Here is a 19,960-nt window from a genome sequence, read left to right on the forward strand (position 1 = left end):
CCGTAGGGCTCGTAGTGCAGCTAAAGTCGCAAGGCCTTGAGCACGCTGACATATGTACAACAGTCCATAAATGAAGTCCACTGCTCCCCATTTGGCACTAAGCAGCATCTGTGTTTCTAGAGCATTTTCAAGCTGATAATATTGTCAGATCTGACAACAATATCAGCTTGAAAATGCTCAAGGTACACTACTTGGTCTTTTGGACTAGGAAGTTGGCTCAAGGATCCAATAGTCAATGAAAGGCCTGTTCTGTGCTGGGTTACAAAGCAAGACACTATATCAGCGGCAACAGAATGGACAAAACCTAGTCTAACAAAATCACTCAGTAGTCTTTCAAGGCTCTTTTCAGCCATCCACTGCATTCAAGTGGTCGCAAGGACTTAAAGTCAAGTCGTCCTTGGAGAAACAACAGATAAGGCAGTTCCTTCTCCTCATTCCCGGCTGCAAATTTGTGAACAACGGATGTTGCTAACATACCCGAAACAACTTCTCGGGCAAAAATCGAAATACAACACCTTGTTAGAGAGCTGAGGGGCACCTCAAACTGGTGATCATGAAGCTGAAGGGGCACTCGATACTCCACTGTTGAACTGCTCATCAAACAGAATTAAGCAGGAACAAAAGAGAATCAGTTTACTTGTCAAATGCATTGGCTGTCATGCACAATGCAGGAGCTCCAGGCCTGTGGAACTTGAGGTTGCTGCTCATGAATAGAATTCAGTTAGTACAGGATGAAACAAAAGCCGCACAGAATCAAAATCTCTCACAACTGCGAAATTTTATACATTTATATGCAAAGTCTCTGAACCGACTGCGCAAGCTGTCGAGACGGTGGCGCAAAAATGACACCTGGAAAACCCGAGACCTTCGTTTGGAGCCGAGGCTGGCGAGCATGCCAATTGCAAGTTGCTGATTTCCAAGTTGTAGCTGTTGCTGGACCGTGAGCAAACTCCCCTGAAAAATCCAGAGGTTTCTCGCTCTCCATATTACCCAGCATACTAACGCCACAACCGTGAGTCTCGCTATGAGCGGCACTTGCTGCATCTGAAGGTCCCCTGCCAAAAGTTGGACTGATGGAGGCATGTCCCACAGAGCCTGGACGGCATGCCGCACTTCTTGTGCTCTCGATAGTCGATGAAAAGATGTTGAATTGTTTCGTCAGCCGTCCCGCAGAAAATAGAATCCATGGTGTCCGTAACTGCTTTCTGTAGCGGGAGTCCATTAATGAGCAGTTGCCAGTAGAACCAGCGGATTTTAAAGGGGACAGGAAGCTGCCATAGTGTGCACCAGGATTTTCAATCTCAAGCACCTGTTTCAACTTTCAAGCCTTCCACATTCACTTGCTCACTTGCCTTTGGTTGCTTGGTGAGACAGCTCGAGTGCCATTTTCTGAGCAGCTTCAAGCAGCGAATATTGGCCTTCAGATGTGGAAACTGTTGGAAAATGGATCTGGACAGGCTGGGGATTTAACCTAGGACCTCCTACACTGGTGCCAGGTGCTCTACCACTGAGGTACCGGTTGTGTGCATGTTCAACTTAATTTTAACAGAAACTATGTATGGTTTTGTGGAAACCTATGTTCGGCTTTATAGTAACAGCCGTACATACGTACGGTCTCATTACACAATAGATGAAGCTCCTCAGATCTATCTTAATTATAAACTCCCGGGTTAACTACTCAGCTTCAGAAGTCTTCTTCAGTATCCGATACCGATGCTCCAGATGCCAGCGCCGCTTCAGAAAAAAGAACATAAATCAAACACTTAAATGGCGAGTCTGAGAAACTTACCAAGCTTCTTTGGCACAAAACTCCGATCATTGTGCCAGTCGTACTTCCTCTTGTGCTTCCGCTCCAGCTGCGATTCCAGAAGTTCGTTGTCGTGCACTTGCATCAGCAGCTGGTTATCGCTTGCCCCAGCTGGCCACTCCACATCGGTGTGGTTCATGAAGAAAGGATACCTGCACCGAAACGGTTAGAAGGCCACTTCCACAACGACGGACATACCGGTCGCATCCTTCGATTCCAGCTCTTTCGAAGTCAACAGCCAGGACGTGCGTCAGGCCTTCATCGACAAGCAGGTTGTCGAGCCTGAGGTCGCCGTGCACGCCGCGAAGGGTGGATGCTTGGGCATCCTTCAAGCATTTGCGAGCCAGACTACTGATCTTGTTCCACTTGGCAGAAGAAACGGAAAAGACGTTAGTTTTCCTTTGAAGGTCGGTGTAGCCTTCCATGTACTCCATGAGCACCATGAGCCAGTCCCCGCTCAGACGCATGGTATTGAACAGCTTCGGAGTACAGCCACGAGAGAACCAGTCGGCGTGAACTTGGCTCCCGTACCGCTGGCAGAACTTGGCCAGGATCTTGGTAACACCACTGCGTTTGATCTGCTCAAAAGGCGTCGGCAGCACATCTCGGCTATGCTGCAGATCCAGCACGTAAAGCTTTCCAAAACTCAGCACCATGACACCGCCACCTGTGGAATAAAACTCCTGCAATGGATACGGAAGGTCGACTGCTGCCAACTCCAGCTCTGCCGCCGGGCGCCTCATCACTGCTGCTCGAAGTGATACGAGCTTCAAGAGCGATTTGCGCAAAGCGACCACCATCCGGCAAAGAGCATCCATCTCCTTATGGTTTGTCCTCCGCACCAAGAGGCCCATCTTCAGCGGCTCGACCAGAGGACAGGAAGCAAATGCTGCGCCCGAGACTTTCAACAGTGCACCCGTAATCTCCAGCAGGAACACCGGGTACCGCTCACAGCGCACCATAACCTCATCGCGGTTGTCGCTTAAATCTCTCACGTAGTACCTGACCACGAACACGGAGAAAATATCAGAAAAGAGCAAAGGAAATACATGGAGTGTTAGTACGTACGCGCCTGCTTCCAGGTAGGCATTTCCCGAAAAGCCTTCTTCATTCTTGACCTGGCATATAGCTAGCAGCTGCCGCTGATACAGGATCGCGATGTCCTTCTTGCCGACCTCGTCAACCAAAAATTCGAACGGAAGATAGGCTCGCAGCAAAGCGAACAGCATCTTACACCTTTCCGCCTCATCAACGTAAGCCATGGAAGACTTCAAACACAACTCGTTGACAAAGGCAGAATCTTTGGCCGTGGGCGTCAGTTCGAGGCTGTCACACAAGTCCAGAAAGTAGGCAAAGACCGGAGAGACGAGCGCTATCGGCAGACCACGAGCGGTGTCTGGACGGTAGTTTAACAGTGCAGGTGGCTTGGTGTCCGACATCTGCTCCTGAATGGTGAAGGTGATCATTTGGTTTGCCATGTCAGAGGGGCAGCGGCTCATCACCCGATCGTACGCCTCGGACCCAAGGTAGGCAACCCGCGATCCTCGGAGTGTAAAGGCCGCCTCTTTCCTTCCTGCCAGACACAAGCCGGCTTGAAAACATCAGAAAACTACCGAGGGAGAGAGCGTACCTTCGAGTAGGAGCACCTTTGCCATTCCAGCTGGGACATTCAGGTCCCTGAGCTCAGCGAGAGTGAAATCCTTGATGTCGTCAAGCCGGTAGATGCATTCATCCTCAAGAGCTTCCACGACCTTCGCGACCTTCTCCTCATCGAAGTGTCGCACCAACACATTCCAGATTTCGTTACCGCCGCTGCCCATTAAGTATTTATGAAACCCTAGACCTAGGGGTTTAGTTGTTGTAATCTTGAGCAGGGAGATGGTGCCGCCGTGAATCTCAAAGCCATGCAAGTATTGATCGATTGATTGATGCTGCTGAGAGAGAGGGAGAGAGGAGAGAAAGAGTCTCTGCAGAACCTTGTTAGCTTTGTCGATGGTAATTATAAGAAGATGTATTAAAAATTATACATATAATATAGTTTATATATATATATATATAGTATACATAATATTTCTTAAGCATACATTACTAAAAGCACAATGGGAATCATCCATAAGTCTCATATAACGTTATAAGGGAAATTTCCCCAAGCACTGACCCTATAGTTCACTTGGGATGCTTATTTGAAACGATTGTAGTAATTTTGGAAAATGATGGAAATAACTGAGCTTTTATCCTTACCCAGCACCAGTTCTGCATCAGTATCTCAAGCTGCAATAACTGTATGCTGCAATTAAAGCAGTCTAAAATAAATTAATTGATGATTGTATATTATTAAATATGCATTTTGCTACAATACATTGATCACACTTCACACATAAAAATATCATAGTAGCTACAGTTTTTTCTTGTTCCAGTTCCAATATACACATTTTGGCATGTTGTTGTTGCCCAATAGTCAAAGCCTATATTGAATAAGCCTTTATTGCAGCAATAGATTTAAATCTCATCAATTTGATTGAGTAGTTTTATAAAAGCTAAATCATCTCGGTTCTTTAAATATCCAGCACACCATGTAATAACATGTTTTGAAAGCCATTTCTTTCTTCAGCATTAAATATGCTTTCTCTTTTGCTATACATATCAATTAAACTGATAGCCACAAGTATATCAAAAGCAGCTATAGCTTGCTTATGAATTGCTATTCCTTTCTGGAAACATGATTCTGTATTTTCACTAGCATAAGAGTTACATGCTTTTAGAGTTGCAATCAGTGAATTTTGTGGTGGCAAAATTTTACTACCCGCATATTTGTAATTCATTTTTATTACTAATTACTGTAAATCTGTAATACAAAACTGTTTCAGCTAGTTTCACTAACTACAATACATGTTATTCTACTTGGCTTAGAAGGCCAGTGCAGCCAAAGTATTCCCATTCTCCACATATCCAAATCACTACAATTCTTGACACCATGCTATCAAATACTTGCTTGGCAAGATCCATACACCCACATGTGCCCAAGCACTAAGTGCCTACAACATTGAGAAGAATGATACAAGAATGGTCTAAAATTGGTCCCCTTTGTCACCATCCAGGTTAGTTTTTGTGCTACCAATATATCTTGCCCAGTTTGTTGAGGATTTCAACAATACCATCAGTGAGGAAACACCATGAACTGGAACATGTAATGTACCTTTCTTCACACCATGAATGTTTTTGCAGCCATTAAACCTACATCCTTTCCATCCGACCAGTGTAAAACCAATATGTCAAATTCTCCTCCAACTTCGCCATCCCCCACCAACGCTAACCCGCACAGGAGTTGCACCTTGTGACAGTTCGGAACTCTACAATTTGCTGATGTTCTGACCCCGTCTGCATTCACGTGTGGTGCTACCGGTTGATGGCATGGAGTCTCCAGTGTTTGTTTACCTGGCCGCGATCTACAGGTTTGGGCTCTGTTTCATGTGCTAATTCGACGATGCCACCATTTTGCAGAGATCTCTGCTGTTCAAGGCATCAACTTATGAAGATTAGACCACATTGTGTCAGGCTGATCTTACATTCAGGGCTAGTGGATGGCGACTGATGTTAATTCGTTTCTGTTGAAGAGCTCAGGATGAGAAGAACAAAATCAAGCTGAATTTTGCTTACTGTTATTCCCATTCCACTGTGGCAGGAGGCTTGGAAGTAATATCATACACCACTCTGTTTACTCCTCTGACGGTGTTGCAGATCTTGGAAACCCTTATGGAAGGTTATATGTTAGACTTTCAAACTGGAACCTTCCTTGGATAAATGAACTTCTTTGCAAAGGCACAGGAGCTGAAACTAATCCCAGCTACTACCCACCCTCACTACATGCCTCTTGAGCTTGTGAATGCCACTTGGATGCTGGATTTGCAACAAATACTTCTAGGGGAGAGGACCAATCACCCATGCTTACACACATAGCTTTCAGCATTCAAATTGGGATACTTATTTGCTGTGTGTTTGTCATAGGGGTGTAATTTTTATTGTTGCTTCACTGTATAAACTTCTATATAATTATGATTTGATATTGTCAATAGAGTTGAGTTTACTTTCACAATTGTTACAAGCTGCTGATGTTAAGTCCTTGGATTAGTATTTGATAAACATTCTTCTATTGCCAAATAGAGTTTATTGAATACCTAAGCCATATACAAATGGGACAATAATAACACTACAAATTTTATCATCATCCACTTACAGAGTATAAAATGGATAATTTGGTGTTAGTCTATTTCCTAATCTTATAGTATATGGTTTGTTTAAAAGGCTCTTTACTCAGTGGAAGGGATTATATTAGATGTTGTGGCAAGTTGGGATGAAATTTGGCATAACATTTAACATGTTAATCCTTTAGAAATTGTGCATGTGTAGTGGTTTAAACACTTTGTACAAAATGATTAAGAACAACTAACACCATCTATAAATTATCAATGCTTCCTTTTGATATTTCTCTAGATCCCAGTCTGTTCATTAGAGAATTCTAATTGTCTTCCATCCTTTCGAGAGGAGGGGTTGAAAGTTTAATTGTACAGTTATGATGCCGTATACTAATATTAATGTAGTAGGATTTTGATAGTTGTCATATTAGTTTCACACACCTTGTATATAAAATAGGTTTTAGCTATTTGATATGTATATTTCTATATACTCTTTCCATATTCCAATTTAGTCATAAAACAAATATATATATATATATATATATATATATATATATATATATATATATATATATATATATATATATATATATATATATATATATATATATATATACTAATTTTGATGTTAATAAAAAAAACCCATAATTGAAATTCGAGATACTGAGTGGGTTATATTATCATAATAAAAAGTCTGGTGGTAGTCCAAGCATGTGGCCATAGTTTGGAAAAATTTTACTACTGTCATGTTCTTATTGTTGCTACTGCTTGAGGTAGATTCCATCCACTTCTATAGCAAGGTATTTCCTTTTTAGATTCTTTGTACCATAACCTCTTTTTGCATGCTATGGTAGTACCATGGATGCTTGTAGGTGACCTTGATCTTCTGAAACTTTTGGCAAGCTAATGTTCACAAGCAAATGTTGGGCAGAGGTATATGATGATTCCTATTGGACAACATCTGACACAAGCACACGACTTCTCTAAACTGCAATAAGATTCCTGGAGTAACTCTAGCTCCAACAGTAATTCCAACTCCATCAGCTCCAACATTAGCAGTTCCATCTGCTTGAACTCCACCCCTAATTCCAACACTAGCAAGGCCTCCAAGATCAACTCCCAAACTAAACTATTGAAGTGATCTTCCATGAAAAACAAAATGTTACCATTGCAATCACTATTGTTAAACTTTTTATAGTGGTTTTTGTTATTTAGTTTGCTTAAAGAATATATCTAGAATATATTTGAATATTCTAGGATATTTTACCATTTAATGGTTGTTATTCATTTAGATTAATTTTATCTTTATAATATATATACATGTTTATAATTTCCTAAACACTTCCTAGTATATTCTAGTTTATTCTACCATCTTAAACTTCCAATTGATCAAATAATAAAAATTACTAAATTGCAGTTATTTATAAAAATTTTACTTTTTTACTTTTATAGAAAAATCTGTTAAATCTGCAAAATGAATCGTGTCTATATCGCTATATTATACACTTCCTCTAGATCTTCTCAGCAATGATGCGCTGCCCTTCTAACAGCACAAAGGTTTCCATTTTCTTACCACCAATCTTCCTCTTCTCTCCTGTTTGGTGCAACGTGTATGTGAAAACTGGAAAGTAGAAGAATTCTTCCACTGTAAGATATATATTGCATTAACGAAAGTCAGCAATCTCACAAAATTTAGGGCTACTCTGTGTCTATGGCGTCATTGAGGTGAGTGTTTCTTGCGATCGGTCTATCGGTCGTAAGATCGAGAATGTGGCAGCTCAAGCAGTGGATCGATGCGCTTGTTCGTGGATTCCTCGGACATTCAAGCTTGGAAGAAATGGCTTCCAACGGGCGTTTTCTACGGTAATCCATCCATAGTTTTCTTCTATTTGTTTCTTCTTTGGTTTTGAGTCTTGTCTATGTTCTATTCAGGGGTTACAACAAATCCGTTGCTCCTCAGAGAATCAAATGTAGCATGTCAAACTAAAAGTATCGGCGTTCTTTCGAACCAAGCACTTCGCCTGGTAAGGTGTAAGGTTTTCTTTTTTGCTTTCTTTTATCAACTGCTATACTACACCGCGTCCTTCCTGATCATCTGTGTGATCGATTTCTTTTTCTTTTTCTGGCTTCTCATGCAATCCAGGGGGCAAAAGAGATACACTTGCAAGCCTGGGGAAAATCTTCGGACGCGCTGCTGCGTACTGCCTCAGAGCTCGCCAGCATTGACAGCTCAGTCGTGGTAAGCCTTCTTTCAACTTTATTCGTTTTTTTTTCTTTCTTTCTTTTGTCGTTGCTAGCTGAAGATATTGTCTCCAGGTACAAATCCCTGCAACTTATGAGGGCTTGAGAGCTGCCAGCAAACTCAAGGATATGGGAGCTCGTATTGCGTTGATTATATATTCTATGCATCAGGTAGCTCGTGAGTTCCAGACTAAGTTTTGAGCTACCTTTTCTTTCTTTTTTTCTGTTCTTCCTTGCTACAAGCAGGCGCTCTTAGCTCTGGGGATCGGTGCAGAATATGTGACTCTGGACGTTGGCAAGTCTCCCTCTGACGAAGAATCGAAAGCGAAAATGTGCAGCAGCGTTCAGGTACCGGTCCTAATATTATACAAAGATTCTCCAAACTTTTCTTTTCTGCAGGGCCTGGTACGTCGGGCAAGCGGTACAACCAAGCAGCTCGTGGCCAACGTACTCAGCTTGGACGAGTTGACAACTTGTTTAGTGGCGTCATCACCAGCAAATCAAGCTAATTCCTTCGCTTTGACGCCATCCGCCATAGGGGAGCTGTTTGCGGACAAATTCACCGAAGACATGGTAAACGAGTTCGAAGCCGCGGCATCAAAGAACAATTTCAGCTTGTTTCTTTGACGGACAGGGTACGTGGTGGATGCCTGTAGTTTAGTTTTTTCTTTTCCTTTTGTCTTAGCGAGCTTAGAGTATCGTGATCGCCTTTGCTTTCCGGAATGATGATGTGACCTGCAGGGAAGGGCAAGCTGAGATAAAACTATACACGGGCTTGTCTTCGCATTCACATGCAGGTGGGGGCATTTCTTCTCGGTTCTCGTGTTCCTCTTTGGTGTATTCTTCCGCTTTTTTAAATTCTGAGCGCTGATTTGATTTGGATGCAGACGAGCGCTGCTCTTCCTTACTTGCGAAGAAAGCCGCTGCTGGCCATGTTGCATCCACCGCTCAACTTGTACTTAAGCTCCGTAGCTGAGAATCAAAGCTCATGTGGCCAAAGGGACGATTTTCTTCTCCGGTTTCGTTGTTTTCCTGCTCGTCCCTGGTAACTTTTTATTCTCTGTACCGATCCATGGGGCCTGCTGCGATGCTGGCTGGACTGGCATTCGACTTTTCCCAGCAGCTTTTGTGAGAAAGTCAAGACGGTTTGTCTTTGTTTAAGCTTTTGATTCCCTTTCACTACTGTTTGTTGCTACTGCTGACGACCCCTCCTTTTACCTCGCAGAGTTTTATAAGGATCAAAGTGGGGGGGAATGCACTCTCGATCATTGCAATGCGGCGCGGGGAAGCGAGAATTTTGAGACGAAAAGACGAGTCAAGCAAAGGCAAGGCTTTCGTGATACTCTTGTTTAACAATGCCTTGTCTCTCTCGGGTACATCCACTTGAGAAGGAAAGAAAGAGAGATCATTTGCCGGAATATTTCTGGACCGCCGGAATGCATTGCGATTATTTGCCGGAAGACGTTTCTACCGCCGGAACAGAGATATTCTGTCCAATGGCCATGCATGGCATGGATGGAGGCCTTTATAAGGCTCCACATTCTTGAGAATGTGTAGCTAAGCTCGTTTCTTTCCTTCTTGGCTCTTTGTCCATTGCGAATCTAATCTATTGTCTAGCGAGCGAGCGAGCGAGAAATCTCTCGCGCGCGCCTCACACACATAAGATTTTGAGGCAGGCGTTGGCCTGCTGGCCGGTGGCGAGCTCGCGATCTTGATTGAGAGCTCTCGCTCTCTCTCTCTCTCTCTCTCTCCTCGCATCGCCTCGCCTCGCCGTCCAGCAGGCCAATACCTCACTCGAGATCTTGTTGGAATTCGGTGCTAGCTTTTCGCAATTTGATCTGTGTGGATTTCTCTGTGCCTCCGAGCCCGGATCCGGCAATGGACAGTATTGAGCGTGGCTGGAGTGGGATTTTTAAGCTACCTAGATCTGATTCATGACAACATCCTTTGTTTTGATTTTGCAAGGACTGGAGCAAATCCTTTGTTTTTTTCCAGATCGAGGCCCAAATTATCGCTTCGACTGGCGGCGCCGATCCAAATTTTGTAGTCTTTCTATGCCAGATCGATGTTCGTTTCATGTTCCCTTCGGAAAAATATCAATTTGTGATTGTTCTAGTTGAAAAAAGGAATCAAATTTGTTGTCAATCTCCTGGAGAGGAAAAAAAAAATTCCGATTTTGATAGATCCAATCACGAGTACGCATTTGCCAGTAGCACGTACGAGGCAGCGCTCCACGAATCCATGCCAAGAACAGCGCTTCTTTTGGCGAATCCATCCCCTGATCCGGCCAGGAAGCATCGCCAATCCACCGCGTCGGCCGCAAAGGGCATGCTGCCGAGCAAATCCCGCGCACACCCAAGGAATCCCCCTCGTGCCAGCAGATCGATCACGCACGAGTAGTGGCGCTTGCTCGGATCCAGCCCAAAATCCGCGCTCATGCTCCTCAACAAGCCCAGCCCAGTGGAGATCCCCCCCGAGTGGCTGCACGCTCGATTGAGCATCACCAGGAACACGACCGCGTCGGGGGTCTCCTCCAATTGGAGCTCCCGGAACGAATCCAGCGCGCGCGCGCGGGATTGCGCCGAGATGAGCGCCGTCCACGACGAGAGATTGCGCTCGTGCATCTCGTCAAACAGCTCCTTGGCACCCCGGGCGTCGCCCTGCGCCGCCATCGCCGAGAGCATCGAGTTCCAGGACACGAGATCGCGCTCCTCCATGGCATCGAACACCATCCTGGCCTCGCCCAGCTGCCCCGCGCTGATCAATCCACACAGCAAAACGTTCACCGACACGAGATTGCGCTGCGGCATGGAGTCGAAGACGCGCCTCCACTGGAGATCATCGCCGCTGTTCTTGGCGTAAGCGGCGAGTAGCGCGTTCCAGGACACGACGTTCCATCGCTGCATGGAATCAAACGTGCACTGAGCCATCTCGATCTGCCCCCGCTGCGAATACGCAACCAGCATGAGATTCCACGTCACAAGATTCCTCTCCAGCATTCTCTGGAACACTGCCGCCACCTTTTGCAATTGCCCGTGCAGCCCATACGCAGCCAGCATGGCGTTTCCAGAAACAACATCATGAACCCTCATGTCACGAAACACACGCTCGGCTTTCAGAACATGCCCACTCGCGGCATATGCAGAGAGCATAGAGTTCCACGAAACCACGTCCCGTTCTTCCATGGCGGCAAACACTGCTTCCGCGGAAGCAAGCTCGCCGTTGATGGCGTAACCGGTTAGCATGGCGTTCCAGGAAACTAGGTCGTGCCAGGGCATCGAATCAAACACTGCTTTTGCCTGGTAGAGATGCCCGTGCCGGGCATATGCGCTGAGCATAGCCGTGGCAGCGATTAGGGTTCTTTCTTCCATGCGCTCCAGCGCGCGCATCGCCTCGTCGAGGTTCTCCCCCTCGGCATACGATCGCAGCAGTGTGATGTGTGAGACTAGATCCCATTCTGGCATCGCGTCGAAGATCTCCTTGGCGGATTGCAAATGCCCGGACTGGGCAGCCGCGCAGAGGATCGCGTTGTGGGCGACGAGGTTGTGGAGCGGCATTTGATCGAAGATCTCACGGGCTTGGTCGGGTCTGTGGTTGCGAGCGTAGGCCCAGAGCATGAGCGCCCAAGAGAAGATGTTCTTCGCGGCGGGAGGGATGGTGAGGAAGGCGGCGTGGGCGATCCCCGGCTCGCCCAGCCGTCCATACATCTCGATGAGGAGATTGGAGACGTAGCGCGATGGGCGGAGGATTCGGGAGTGGAGGTCTCTGGCGGCCAAGAGTGTGTGACACGATCTGATGCGGGACGCCCAGGACAAATCCTCTCCGCCCATGCCAAATGCCGCATTTTCGCCCGGCCCAAGAACCCTTAAATCGAGAAAGGATTTTCCTTGAAGGTCAAACTTTCTGGCACACTTTGATTGCGTTCCAGGCAATCTGGTGCTTGTCTCGGACCTATCGAACAAGCTCTTGGATTCTTCGAGATGACCGAAGCTCACGTAGGCAGTGAGCATGGAGACGACGTTAAACTCCGGCATGGAATCAAACAGCGTTTCAAGTGCTTTTCTCGAGCTGGAAGGTGGCGCAGAAGATCGAGAGTATTATGTTCCAGGAGGTGATTTCTCTCGACAGCATCGCATCAAACAGGCTCTTTGTCCGAGAGACGTCCTCGTGGTGTGCATAGGCGCCCTGGATGTTGTTCACGGGTAAGGCATTTTGTCGAAGATCTTCTTTCCTTGCGGGAGCTGACGAGCCCGGTTGTGCGCAGGAGATTGCAAGACAAAAGGTCTTGCTCCGGCATGGATCATTAATCCCAGCATCGAGTTCCAGGACGACCCGCTGTTTCATCCCCTGAAAGAAAATGATGGCTTTCTCTCGCCATAGCTGTTTAGCATCGCATTGTTGCAGACGAGGTCCCAGCTTGGCTTTCTCGACGTAGCCTCTTTGAGCGTAGGCGACGAGCAAAGCTGTCCACGAGACTGTGTTCCAGAGGGGTATTAGTTAAAAGAGGCGGTCGAGTTCTTCCAAATCGCCATCGTGCGTTCCACGCGACCAGATCTTTGTCGGGCATAGTTAGGCATCATCAAGATGCAAGAATAGCAGCTGTAGAAACTGTGTCTCGCTATGGCATTGAATCGAAAAATTCTTTTACTTGCAAAAGATCGCTATTGTTGATCATGTACGAGACCAAGGATGAAAGAGAATACATCATTAATATGCCCCTTAAGGGCACATGCTGTAAAGACTCTGATCGGAAGAGTTCCTTGCATTCCTCTTATCCCGCTCCAGGAGTCGAGCAGTACCTGGTGATTCGTGATGTTCGCGTCGAGGAACTTGTCCAGGCGATCCTCGAGATAGTGCGGCTTCCAGCATACCTTGCTATGGATTTGAGAGCAGCTATCAATGGGGACGCCATTGATAGCTCGACCTCATCCTGCCAAAAACCCTGGAGAATGGCCAATTGGCACTGGGTCTTGGATGTTATCCATTAATACGGCAGAAGTAATCTCCGTTAGAACAACAGCAGCCAGGAATTGATGCGCTTTCTCACTTCTCGCCCGTCCCCTCTGCTAGTAACTCCCGCCGTGACACCATCCGAGCTATTGCTTCCCATGCCACGTCTCCAACACCACTGTGAAGGGTCCTTCTGTACAAGTGTGAGAGCACTGCTTCACACCAGAGAATGCAATTGAATGGCGGCAGCCATCACCCAATATGCATTGAAAGGGAAAGAGAACAGCACAGACGAGAGAGAGGATAGAGAGAGCAAAATAACCCTCGTCTTATATACTTTCCATGGCAGTAAACCACTTTGAGTCGCAGGCGAGGAGTGTCTTCGATTCCATCGCGCCCAGTGTATGCCCGCCACGGGCATCTTCACGAGGTTAGGAGCGTCCTTGATGCGTTGCCGGAGTGCGATATCGCGTCCTGGAATTGTCTGGTCTCTTCTGGCCTCTGCTCTTTCTAGCTCCGGTCGATTAGAGGAATGCAAGGAACGTATGCCCGGCCAGAGTAACATCATAATCACAGCATATGCCCGAAAGGGGCATCTTAACGATGCCAAAACAGTATTCTTCTCCATCCTCAAGCTCACCCGAGTCAGCTGCAGCATCCGGTGCACCAGCAGGGGCTGACGGTAGCTCCCACGCCGTTTCTCACACAAAGTTCTGGTGGAATGCGTCACTTTGGGAACCCAAGCTTGTGTGGAAGCACTGAGCAAAGCATGCTTCAATCCTTGCAATCACGGTGTCAATCCCGAGGATTGTCAAGGCGTGAACGTCAATGGTGGGACGAGTCTGATTGCGTTTGGAGTTGGCTGCTTCATTGGCTTCTTCTTGTACGTAGTGGGTATTAGTATGCCAGCCTTGTTTGCATGTTAGTCACGAGAACAAACTCGTGATCAAATAGAATGCTCACAGGCTCTCAATCCCACCACCATGCATATTAAGTTAAGCCTTCATGGCAGCTTTGGACCAGAAGTAGCAGCTTCTACACAGGAGGTTTTTCATCCATCACCTTTCTATGAATTTGAGGATCTTCTTTGTGGAACAGTGAACACAAACAAATTCATGCCTGAAAGAACACCAACACAAACTCCAAGAAAGAACGAATTAAACTTGGATTAACAATGTCTCCTCAACCTCTTTGATTCCCCATGGAGAGTTCTACGTGAGGATATCAGCTGGATCTCTTTGACCAAATGGAGGCACAATGCCTTTGTTCTCTCCACAGTTCTCGGCATCTGCTCAGTGCTGCACGATCTGGACCGCAGCGAGCGCATGCACTAGCAGATCCAGCGGCAGCAGGGTGATCTTGAGGTGGTCTTGAGATCTCTGGCCGCCGAGAGTGTGTGACACGATCTGATGCGGGATGCCCAGGACAAATCCTCTCCGCCCATGCCAAATGCCGTGTTTTCGCCGTGCCCAAGAACCCTAAAATCTGGAAGAAAGGAGTGGAGATTTTCCTTGTTCCTTCCACTCCGCGACGCGTTTGCGCGCAAGCTTAAGCAAGGCGCGATCTCGCTAGGGCAGCGGCAGCGATCGATCGGCTATGGAGCATTTCGCGAAGGCGAAGACGGTCCGGCTGAGGAGCTCGCACGGGAAGTACCTGTGGGCCGAGGAAGACATGGTGGGCGTGTCGCAGGAGCGCGATTCCGGTGAGATGGCGGTGTGGGAGGTGGAGATCGCCGAGAGCTCTGGGGAAGACTGTGGTGTGGTCCGGCTCAAGAGCGCGCTGGGCTGCTACCTCACGGCCTCGGACGAGCACTTCCTCCTGGGAATGACGGGCAAGAAGGTGTTGCAGAGCGCGCGCGACAATCAATCGCTGGAATCGCTGGTGGAGTGGGAGCCCATCGCGGCGGGCGAGGTAGGCTCTTTTGTCAAGCTCAAGACGCGCCATGGCAACTTCCTGCGCGGCAATGGCGGGATTCCTCCATGGAGGAACTCGGTCACGCACGACGTGCCCGTAAGATCTGCGACCCAGAGCTGGCTCCTCTGGGAGGTGGAGGTGGTCGAATCCAAGACCCAACACCAGCACCAACACCACCAGCGATCCAAGAGCTCCTTCTCGGTAAGAGGTCCCTGCCAATTCCACGATCGATCGATGGAATCCTTGTGTTCTTCTTGTGCCAGGCGACGCCCCAGCTCTCTTTCAAGATCCCCAAATCCGAGGGGAGGCTCATACGCTACGCGGTGGTGTGGGACAAGAGCGAAACCATTCCAGTTCCTTGCAAGGAGTGGCCCAGATTTCACTTCCACGGGGGTAATACTCTCGCGGATCTCACCACCGCGATCAAGGAGGAGCTGGGGCTTGATCCGAGCGAAGAGGTGCTCGTCTGCTCTAGGCACGATGCCAGCGGCAAGATCTTCCCGCTCAAGCTTGGGCTTCCCCCAAACAATGCGCCTATGAGCCTGGTGATTGTCAGGTCTCCTCCTCCACAATGATACCAGCAGACCTTGTTTTCACCATCGCCATGCTCGCTGAAGCGTACCTAGATCGAGCACAAAATGTTCAATATACTAGAGTTAGACAGGGATCCCCCTCTCCCCCACACTATTTGGCTTGTCCATGGATGGGCTTGAGCAAGTCAAGCACCCTTCCCAATTGTCCTTGCAGGAGAGAGACGATACACCTCCAATAACTTACAATCGACGGTATGCCACCCCTTCGTTTTTACGTCATCCAGATTGCTACTTGGGAAGCCTTCCTGCCTGAGGAGCGCGATCTCACTGGACTCATCTTCGACTCCTCAAATCCTTTGTGATTCATCTTCGCTGGTGTGAAAGCCAGAAGACCTGCTAGGAAGCAAAGGACCCATAGGTCTAGATCCTGGTTCACATCGTCGTAGCTTAGCTGTGGTAATCGAGAGGTTCCGCCTTTGGTCCTAAAGAGTCGCTGTTAGATCCACAAGGACGTATAGAAGAAACTCAGTCTTTCCAATCCCTGGATTCCCCATGACCAGGATCTAGTTCTTGTCGTTGGGGTTTGCCAAGACCACGACTTGTATCTTGTTGCTTATAGCACCGCCTCTCCAAAATCTTCATATTGCTGAAGAGATCGAGAAGCGGCAAAGCAAGAAATCGATAATTGTCGGAATTAGCCTGATGGGACCAGAAATTGTTATTTGAAATATCGAGTACCTGTAACTGTTTCATGTTCCATATCCAGTTTGGAATGTTACCACTAAATTGAATATTTCTGACGCTTAAGACTGTCACGCCACCTCCAGAGAAATATCTGTTAGAGTTTAGTAGCACAGCTGCAGTAAGTAGTTGGGAAGTAGAGTTGAGGTTGTTAATATTTTTTGTCAAATGATTATAACCATGTGAAAGTGTGTTTTAATTTAGGGCAAAAGAGGAGATTCATTAAGATATTCCTTTGTGATTTGGTTATGGAATAAAAGATATAAAGAGGAGGTTAAACTGTGCTTAAAGTGTTTAAATGTGTTTAATAGTGATCTTGTAGATTTTAGAATGGAGAGCATTTTCTAGAGAGATCTCACGACTTGCCAATGGCAACACAATGGCTTTAAGCTTGTGTGTAAGTATTCCACAGCTTGCTAGTGGCAACATAGTGGCCCTGGAATAATAATCTTAAATCTAAAAGTGTTCTTAAAAGTTAGATTTTCATGATATTTTTTTGTAAGGATTGAGTGGTTTTGAGGGAGAATTTTGGAGTAGAGAGAGTGCTTTATGACCTATTAGTGACAATGTAGTGGCTTTGAGCAAATTTAAAAGATAGAAAAGTGTCCTTAGTCTCTTTCCTACAAGGGTGTATGACAAGAGGTAATTAAGGGCAATTGCATTTTATTTGGCACTTTGGAGCTTCCATCCTACAAGTTCCAGGGTGGCTTGTGGCTGGCCAGTGGAAACACAATGGCCCTCTCTCCTTTAAGTGTCCTTCTTCATCCTCTTTTGTGTGGGATTCCTCTTGCTCAGCAACATGGAATTGAGGCTCTTAACTCAATTGATTGGTCTTTTAATGAGTAAATTAAGTAGCCTTGGATTTGCCTAGTTACCTTTGCTATAGACACTTCTGTGTTTTTTTTAAGGGACTTGCCCAAATGGGCCATATGGTGGATTTGGGATATTTTGGGGATTTAATTTGACTGGTTGGTCTTTTTATTTGCCCACATAGGCCATATGGTGGATTTGGGATATTCTGTAAACATGTGGGTGAATGCAATTGTTCAGCACACCTATGTGGTGCAAGCACCTTAAGGACAATAAAAGTTTCCACTAATATGAGTGGATGCATACAGAAACTTTAGTTTATATATAGTGGTTGAGATTAAAACCAATTCAACTACTGTTCTAATAATAGTATAGCTATAACAAAATATGTTTATAAATATAAATACAAGATTAATCTAAATAAGAATATCCTAGAATATTTAAGTATATTTATATCCTATGTGTGTGTATGTATATATATATATATATATATATATATATATAACACTTTAAAAATAAGTTAATAAAAGTTGGTAGATCAATGTTCTAAATGTGGATGGAGATCTTTGGGTCAATTACAAAACATTCTCTATACCTTTTTTAAATGACACTTTATGGTATTATAATTATTCTTATGGGATGGTATTATTATATTGCAGTACTATGATGACATAATTTGTTGCTGTAAGGCTTGAGCACTCACATTACATGTTGCATGCAACAATGTTTTGTTTATTTAATAGTAATGTTATTCATGTTTAGTATTATTTATTAATCCAATTGATAAATATATAATTCAATAAAAATTTCTAAAAGCTTTACTAGAAGAGAAGTTGATATAAAGCTGAACAAGTATTATCACATATTATGGGCATAAACACAAGCCACATTTTTATTCAATGATTATATGCCAAAATTAAGTTTAATGAGAGTTCTAAGCTTATATTTGACTAGTGACCTTTATATAATATTCTACAATAAACTCTTTGAGTAACCATGTAACTGCATCTCTTTAATTAATTAGATAGCTTTGTAATAACCATATTGTGAGTGCTCACAATCTAGCTTTACTCAAAAATATATTTCATTTTAAGCTAAAAAATGTGCCTTATTGTGTTTAATTTGAATTTTATAATTATAAATATATTTATAATTTTTTATATCAAATATCAGATTTTAGAATAAATTAGAAGTGTTAAGAAAAGTTTATACATTATAAATATATTTATAGTTGTTAAATAGAAGAATAATATAAATGAATAACAGCACTTATATGTAAAATATCCCAAAATATCCCAGCATAGTCCCAAAACATATTAAAACTTTTCCAAAAATCTGAAATAGAACCTCACATTGTAAACTATGAAATATATGAAACTCTACCACCAAATTCAGCCATTAATTACTTTCAACTCATAACATTTTTTGAAAATGGCCATAAGGGTTCAAGTTTCTTTTGGAAGGGTTGCTCAAAATTTATGAAGACTTTTTTTCCCTCAAGGTTGGACATATTCTGATCTAAGACCAGATACATATAGTGAAAATGCTTTTATATTTGAATCCTTTCTCAAACCCTTTGATTGCTCACAAAACAATTCATCACTACACTATCACCAAAGTGATTTGATGTTCGTAACGTTTAATGATGGTCGTTGTCCAATAGAAGCTCAAATTTGGTCCATAACGTAATTTCTAAATATTTTAGATAAAGGAATAAAATGTTTCCCAGTTATGACTTCTTGGTTATGTTTTAGCTAATAGGGCATTTCAGATCATACATTAAAGAACAGATCTAAACTAATCACTTCTTACAATTCTTCTTGTCGCAATTCAGTGAGCTGTTTTTGTTCTTGAGAACCTCGTCTAGAGGTGGTCTGCCTGGATTAAACCAAATTAAAGACAATAAATTTGAAAAAGCTTTACAATACCTGTAATTGGAAGCCTGTACTTGGCCCACACATTGTACAATGCATTTGCAATGGTTGAGAACTTGCAAAAAGATTTCAGTCGTAGTACGTAACAAGGTTAAAAAGATAGAAACCACTGAGCTTACAGGTTCGTAGTTCGTGATTGCGTAAACCCATCCAAGTCCCACAGCCTCATATAATTTCTTAAAAGCCTGCAAAAGAGATTCAAAACGAAGAAAATAATTTTTTTTAAAACGCAATACCTCGACATTAGTGAACACCTTGCCGTCATTGGAAATCACATGAACTCTCCCCATTGCCTGTGAAAATAGATAGATAACTATCACCGAGATAGAGATCTCGCTGATCTCAAAGAAGGAAAATGAAAATCATGAAGAGAAGTTACAGCTTCGTAGTCGATTCCAGCATTTTGATGTGGGGAGTACTCGTTAGCACTGATATCCACAAATTTGATGGATTGGTATTGTGTGTTTCTCTTGCGCAGCATGTCCACCTATGGTGATCATATGCAAATAATAAAAACGATGCCAGCCAAAAGAACGAAAAAAACCTCTCGGAGACAAAGAGGACACTCCCCATCATACAACATTTTAAGCTCCCACTGATCACTGGTAGTATGGGGGTTGCCAGAAGAAGAAGAGAGGGCTGGGAAAGAAATCGTGGATTAGAATGTCATGTAGCGATGAATCATACCAAAGAATTTCTTCCTGGGAGAATTTGGACCAATTCCTCTCCATTCGCTCGCTCGACGCAGCGGCCTCGCTCCCAAAGTCGAGACTTGCCTCAACATTAGTATCTCCCAAAAACCCTAAAATTCTTACTTTGTAAGCATCCACGAGGATG

The 19,960-nt window shown here is 44.6% G+C and overlaps 4 protein-coding genes and 1 long non-coding RNA gene across 7 annotated transcripts; 2 read left to right on the forward strand and 3 right to left on the reverse strand.

The window, feature by feature from the left end:
• Positions 1-1,692: 1,692 nt before the first annotated feature.
• LOC9643905 lies at positions 1,693-2,057 on the reverse strand. Its single transcript, XR_002994133.1, has 3 exons — positions 2,006-2,057; positions 1,790-1,959; positions 1,693-1,734 (listed from the first exon to the last, which is right to left on the reverse strand). It is a non-coding gene; the product is annotated as an uncharacterized LOC9643905 (long non-coding RNA).
• A 5,642-nt stretch (positions 2,058-7,699) lies between these two features.
• Positions 7,700-9,659, forward strand: LOC9643906 (probable transaldolase). Of its 2 annotated transcripts, XM_024689378.1 has the most exons (10): positions 7,700-7,725; positions 7,778-7,863; positions 7,933-8,024; positions 8,144-8,239; positions 8,317-8,412; positions 8,488-8,589; positions 8,641-8,876; positions 8,983-9,038; positions 9,129-9,369; positions 9,467-9,659. In XM_024689378.1, the coding sequence occupies exons 1-7, from the start codon at positions 7,712-7,714 to the stop codon at positions 8,866-8,868; spliced, it is 714 nt and encodes a 237-aa protein (XP_024545146.1). In that variant the 5' UTR covers positions 7,700-7,711; the 3' UTR covers positions 8,869-8,876; positions 8,983-9,038; positions 9,129-9,369; positions 9,467-9,659. The 2 variants fall into 2 exon arrangements, with proteins under 2 accessions (XP_024545146.1, XP_002984158.2); XM_002984112.2 differs by lacking the exon at positions 9,467-9,659 and having other exon boundaries at positions 9,129-9,420.
• A 771-nt stretch (positions 9,660-10,430) lies between these two features.
• LOC9645020 (pentatricopeptide repeat-containing protein At4g02750) lies at positions 10,431-12,275 on the reverse strand. The gene has a single exon (XM_002984221.2). The coding sequence runs from the start codon at positions 12,273-12,275 to the stop codon at positions 10,431-10,433; it is 1,845 nt and encodes a 614-aa protein (XP_002984267.2).
• Positions 12,276-14,279: 2,004 nt separating this feature from the next.
• On the forward strand, positions 14,280-15,792 carry LOC9643908. The gene is made up of 2 exons (XM_002984113.2): positions 14,280-15,306; positions 15,369-15,792. Exons 1-2 carry the CDS (start codon positions 14,788-14,790, stop codon positions 15,678-15,680), a joined length of 831 nt encoding a protein of 276 aa, XP_002984159.1. The 5' UTR covers positions 14,280-14,787; the 3' UTR covers positions 15,681-15,792.
• Positions 15,793-18,888: 3,096 nt separating this feature from the next.
• On the reverse strand, positions 18,889-19,950 carry LOC9645021 (uncharacterized protein At5g50100, chloroplastic). 2 transcript variants are annotated; one of them, XM_002984223.2, is made up of 7 exons: positions 19,811-19,939; positions 19,668-19,762; positions 19,503-19,610; positions 19,360-19,416; positions 19,243-19,308; positions 19,118-19,178; positions 18,889-19,067 (listed from the first exon to the last, which is right to left on the reverse strand). In XM_002984223.2, exons 1-7 carry the CDS (start codon positions 19,905-19,907, stop codon positions 18,991-18,993), a joined length of 561 nt encoding a protein of 186 aa, XP_002984269.2. In that variant the 5' UTR covers positions 19,908-19,939; the 3' UTR covers positions 18,889-18,990. The 2 variants fall into 2 exon arrangements, with proteins under 2 accessions (XP_002984269.2, XP_024544969.1); XM_024689201.1 differs by having other exon boundaries at positions 18,896-19,063; positions 19,811-19,950.
• Between the last annotated feature and the right edge of the window lie 10 nt (positions 19,951-19,960).

Source organism: Selaginella moellendorffii, unplaced genomic scaffold (assembly GCF_000143415.4).
Source record: "Selaginella moellendorffii unplaced genomic scaffold, v1.0 SELMOscaffold_61, whole genome shotgun sequence".
NCBI lineage: Eukaryota > Viridiplantae > Streptophyta > Lycopodiopsida > Selaginellales > Selaginellaceae > Selaginella > Selaginella moellendorffii.

Coding starts and splice junctions, on each gene's coding strand:
- LOC9643906 (XM_024689378.1), top strand. Junction 8,025..8,143: donor CGAACCAAGCACTTCGCCTG/GTAAGGTGTAAG, acceptor CATGCAATCCAG/GGGGCAAAAGAGATACACTT. Junction 8,240..8,316: donor GCATTGACAGCTCAGTCGTG/GTAAGCCTTCTT, acceptor TATTGTCTCCAG/GTACAAATCCCTGCAACTTA.
- LOC9645020 (XM_002984221.2), bottom strand. CDS start 12,275: ATGCCGGAGTTTAACGTCGTCTCCATGCTCACTGCCTACGTGAGCTTC.
- LOC9645021 (XM_002984223.2), bottom strand. CDS start 19,907: ATGTTGAGGCAAGTCTCGACTTTGGGAGCGAGGCCGCTGCGTCGAGCG. Junction 19,611..19,667: donor GTCCTCTTTGTCTCCGAGAG/GTTTTTTTCGTT, acceptor TGATCACCATAG/GTGGACATGCTGCGCAAGAG. Junction 19,417..19,502: donor CTGGAATCGACTACGAAGCT/GTAACTTCTCTT, acceptor CTATTTTCACAG/GCAATGGGGAGAGTTCATGT.
- LOC9643908 (XM_002984113.2), top strand. CDS start 14,788: ATGGAGCATTTCGCGAAGGCGAAGACGGTCCGGCTGAGGAGCTCGCAC. Junction 15,307..15,368: donor GATCCAAGAGCTCCTTCTCG/GTAAGAGGTCCC, acceptor TTCTTGTGCCAG/GCGACGCCCCAGCTCTCTTT.